At 31.8% G+C, this 5,149-nt stretch overlaps 1 protein-coding gene across 1 annotated transcript; it reads left to right on the top strand.

Annotated features, from left to right (window-relative positions):
• The first annotated feature begins 3,393 nt into the window (after positions 1 to 3,393).
• LOC117905552 lies at positions 3,394 to 4,653 on the top strand. The gene has a single exon (XM_034818449.1). It carries the CDS (start codon positions 3,394 to 3,396, stop codon positions 4,651 to 4,653), a length of 1,260 nt encoding a protein of 419 aa, XP_034674340.1.
• The last annotated feature ends 496 nt before the right edge of the window (positions 4,654 to 5,149 follow it).

The raw sequence follows: 5,149 nt of genomic DNA, 5'->3' as shown, positions 1-5,149 counted from the left end.
AGGAGATTCTTCACTTTTTATTTGTTAAAATAAAAAATAAAAAATACTATCTTTTTTTTTTGTTAAAATTAAAAACAAATAAGAAATATTTTTATTTGTTTCATTGCTCTCAACTGTTGCAAGAAGGTATGTTGATCTTTAATAGGCAATCCACATACATCAGTTGAAGAAATATTTTTATTTCTATATGAATCTTTGGTTGTCTTGTTTAATAATTTATTCATTTTTTTATCTTTATTTCTATACGAATCCTTGGTTGTCTAGTTGAAGGAATAAAGTGGTGTGGGTATATACGGTTTAGGTTTGGATAAGATTGAATTGAATTTGTTTTTATCTGGTTAGATTGATATCCACACGGATATAGTGAAAATTAGACTAAACTCCAAGGTAAACGGAATCAGTTAATACGATGAATAAAATTATGATATATTTTTATTAATTGAAAATTTTTCATTCAATTATAAAATAATTATAATTAATGTGTTATTTAAAGTGTTTTTTTTAATATTGTATTTATATCCTAACTTTTGATATATATTTCTTTAGTGCATATCATTTATCATGGGACAAGTTTGTCCTAGTGGAGCTGGGATACATATTGAACCTTTTGTTGGGGGTTCGAATCCCCCAACAGTGGAAAAAAAAAAGTTTAATTTTGTATGCATAAAAACTATAAATTGATTATAATAATGTGAAATGTGATTATAACATGTTTAATTTTAAAATCTATTTAATATTAAAAAATTATGATATATTATAACTTAAATTATGATAAATATATAAATTTTCAATATATTAATAATGTTAAAAACACTATGAATAAAATTATAATATATTTTTACTAATCAATTAAATGAAAATTTTTCATTCAATTATAAAATAGTTATAATTAATTTTTTATTTAAAGTGTTTTTTTAATATTGTATTTATATTCTAACTTTTGATATATATTTCTTTAGTGCATATTATATGTCATGGGGCAAGTTTGCCCTAGTGGAGTTGGGGATGCATGTTGAACCTTTTGTTGGGGGTTCGAATCCCCCCAAAAGGCAAAAAAAAGCTTGTGTATGTACATTTTATAAGTGTACATTCATTATACAAAATATTATTTGATGATAATATTGTGAAATGTGATTATAACATGTTTAATTTTAAAATCTATTTAAAAAAATTATGATATATTATAAAATAAATGATGATAAATATATAAAATTTTAATATATTAATAATATTAAAAACACTATGAATAAAATTATGATATATTTTTACTAATCAATTAAATGAAAATTTTTCATTCAACTATAAAATAGTTATAATTAATTTTTTATTTAAAGTGTTTTTTTAATATTGTATTTATATTATTACTTTTGATATATATTTTTTTAGTACATATTATATATCATGGGTCAAGTTTGCCCTAGTGGAACTAGGGGATGCATGTTGAACCTTTTGTTGGGGGTTCGAATCCCCCCAAGTGGCAAAAAAAAGCTCAATTTTCTATATACATGTTAATAAAAACTATAAATTTGATAAGTGAATATTGATTATATAAAATATTATTTGATGATAATATTGTGAAATGTGATTATAGTTTAATTTTAAAATATATTTAATATTAAAAAATTATGATATATTATATGATGATAAATATATAAAATTTTAATATATTAATAATAGTAAAAACACTATGAATAAAATTATGATATATTTTTACTAATCAATTAAATGAAAATTTTTCATTCAATTATAAAATAGTTATAATTAATTTTTTATTTAAAGTGTTTTTTTTTAATATTGTATTTATATTCTAACTTTTGATATATATTTCTTTAGTGCATTTTATATGTTATGGGGCAAGTTTGCCCTAGTGGAGCTACGGATGCATGTTGAACCTTTTGTTGGGGGTTCGAATCCCCCCAAGTGGCAAAAAAAAAACTCAATTTTGTATGTACATTTTAATAAAAACTATAAATTTGATAAGTGTATTGATTATTAAATTATATAAAATACATTAAATTGAATATGATAAATTAAAATAAATTTAATTTGATTTAGTCTTATATATCTTTTATTTGATTCTTTTTAGGTACATCAATGGAAAGTTTGCTTACAATTGTGTGTTATAAGGATGGTGAAATAATTGATGGGCCAAATGGGGTGTGTTACAGTTGTCCTCCTAAAAAAGGTGTCTTAGTGAACAATTTGATCAAATGTGATGAGTTGGAGGATAAGTTGTTATGTCGATCGATCGTGCTCATACCATGTTATCCATGATATTTCGGTATCCAATTCTTATGTCGAATGAAAATGGAAACATTAACTATATACAATTACCAATTAAAGATGATGATGATGTAAGGTTAATGTTTCATGTTGTAGCACAAATCCCACCATCGAATACTATTGAAATGTATTTGCAGACACGTCCAAGGGATCATTCATCTGAGTTAAGTCCATCATTTGATCAAGAAATTATGGGTCATGATGTGGAAATACCAGCAAAGGGGAATTTGGCAGTGCAGATTGATGAAATGGATGAAAATTTAGCACACAATGACGAAATGGGAGGGAATTTGGCAGTAGCAACTCAGTCAGTCATGGGAGCGACAAACAATTATGTTGACATCCCATTTACAAATGAAAATGATGATGTGGAATTTTATGATGAGGACGAGATTAATGAGATGCATTATGATGATGAACCTCCAACAAATAAGGTTTCTTCAGATGATGGTGAGCATATTATGCCTTCTCCAATGTTCAAACAATTGAATTAGGATGCAATAAATAGCATGACTGCTGAGCCTCTCACACCACGTACCGGATTGTGGAATGAATCCAATGAGTTGTTTAAAGGATTGAGATTTGAGAGTAAAGAAGACTTGCAATATGCTGTAAAACGTTATGCAATATGTCGGAATCAACATTTGGTGGTTTGTGAATCAGAAACCACAATTGTGAGCAGTGAGATGTAAGAAGTGGCAGGAAGGATGTAATTGGAGGCTTCGTGCATGTCGTCGTAAAAGCCATGGAATGTTTGAGATAACCAAGTACGCAGGTCCTCATACTTGTGTTTACCCTAAATTATCACAAGACCACTCTCAATTGGACTCTACATTGATTGCAAGAGAGATCCAAAATGTAGTTCAGAGAGATCACACTACCTCTATTGCTACATTACACCAGATAGTGAAGGATAAATTTGGATATGATGTCCATTATAGGAGAATTTAGGAAGCTAAGAGAAAAGCAATGCTTAGATTTTTTGGTGATTGGGATGAATCTTATCAAGCATTGCCGAAGTGGATGAACATCCTTCAGCTAACTAATCCTGGAACAAAGATTGTTTGGAAGACAATACCTTTAGGAGGGATTTCTAGAAACGTGTGACTTATGCGTGTTTTTTGGGCATTTGGGGCCAATGTTGAAGGGTTCAAGCATTGCAGACCAATTATACAAATTGATGGTACATTCCTATATGGAAAATACATGGGGAAGCTTTTAATTGCTACTTCAATTGATGGAAATGGTCATGTATTCCCCCTTGTGTTTGCAATTGTTGAGGAAGAATCACAGGATAGTTGGTCTTGGTTTCTTATTGCATTGAGGCATCACGTCACTCAAAGAGAAGGAATATGCTTAATTTCAAATCGCCATGCAGGAATAAATGTTGCTGTTAGAAATCCATCAGTTGGATGGAGCCCCCCTCATGCGCAACATCGATACTGTCTTAGGCATGTAGTGAGCAATTTTAATGACAAATTTAAGAATAAGTTCTTAAAAGAGTTGGCGTATAGAGCTGGATGTCAACATCAACCGCGGAAGTATGAAAGATACATGGAGGAGTTAAAACGATTGGATGAAAAAAATGTGGCTTGGTTTTCAAAGTTAGACACTCAAAAGTGGACTCAAGCATATGATCTAGGATATCGGTATGGGTGGATGACCACAAATATTGCCGAGTGCATTAATGGGGTGCTTAAGGGTGCGCGAATGTTACCTATCACTACACTTGTTCAATTAACTTTTTATCGATGTGTGTCATACTTTGAGACTCGTAGAGCAGAGATACGTGCTAGAATGGCAGTTGGAGATGTGTACATTGTGTATGCAATTGAAAAATTTAGAAGAGCCGAGGCCAAAGCTAGTGGACACACTGTCACCATTTTCCATCGAATTCATGAAACATTTGAAGTAATTACTACTCTCCATGGGTTTCATATGGATAAAGGACGTAACAAACAAGTGGTTAAGCTTGATGAAGGTACATGTAGTTGTAATAAGTGGCAATCATTTGGCATTCCATGCTCACATGTGCAAGCTGTTTCTGCTCATATGAGGATTGATAGTTGGCAATTAGTTGAAAAATACTATAGGTTGGATGCCTATGCCAGTTGTTACGCTCCTGAATTTAATCCCATTCCTCATGAATCTTATTGGTCGTATCCTGATTTTTCTATTCTCCACCCTGACCCAACTTCAATGAGGGATAAGGGGTGTCCTAGATCATCAAGGATAAGGAATGAAATGGATTTGAAGGAACCAAGCGTTAGGATTCGATGTGGTTTATGTAAAATAGTGGGCCATAATCGTCGCAACTGTCCCACAAAAGATGGAGGGCAATCCTCCAACCCCCTTTCTCATAACAATTAAAGTATGAAAGATTATCCATTTTGATAATATGATATTTTTATGTAATGTCTGTAAATTTGTAATCATACTAATGATAACAAAAATTAATGGTTATTTGGTATATGTAGGTATCACCGCACGATGGAGCCGGGACCCTTGGATCCGACAGTTCTACATGGACAGGCCACACACAGGTCATCTGTAGCATGGACGGGTGTTGACTCTAAGGAGCTTCATTGTAGACGGTGTGAGGCGATCTTCCATCGCACCAGTGTACTCGATGGGCGTATTATTCCATTGTTGCAGCAGGCAGGCTTCTATGGTGTTTCACGCTTAGGATTCATTTCCTTATATTGGCATCTTATTACTGCATTTGTTGAGAAATGGCGACCTGCGACTCATACCTTTCACTTACCTCAGGGGGAGTGCACGATTACACTACAGGATATTGCCATGTTGATTGGACTACCAGTAGATGGAGATGTAGTTACTGGTAGCACATGTTTAGATTGGAGGC

The sequence above is a fragment of the Vitis riparia genome, chromosome 18, assembly GCF_004353265.1.
Source record: "Vitis riparia cultivar Riparia Gloire de Montpellier isolate 1030 chromosome 18, EGFV_Vit.rip_1.0, whole genome shotgun sequence".
NCBI lineage: Eukaryota > Viridiplantae > Streptophyta > Magnoliopsida > Vitales > Vitaceae > Vitis > Vitis riparia.
This window is presented reverse-complemented; position numbering and strand designations above follow the sequence as displayed.

What these genes read in the sequence shown, in the direction of transcription:
- LOC117905552 (XM_034818449.1), top strand. Translation starts at nt 3,394, where the DNA reads ATGCGTGTTTTTTGGGCATTTGGGGCCAATGTTGAAGGGTTCAAGCAT.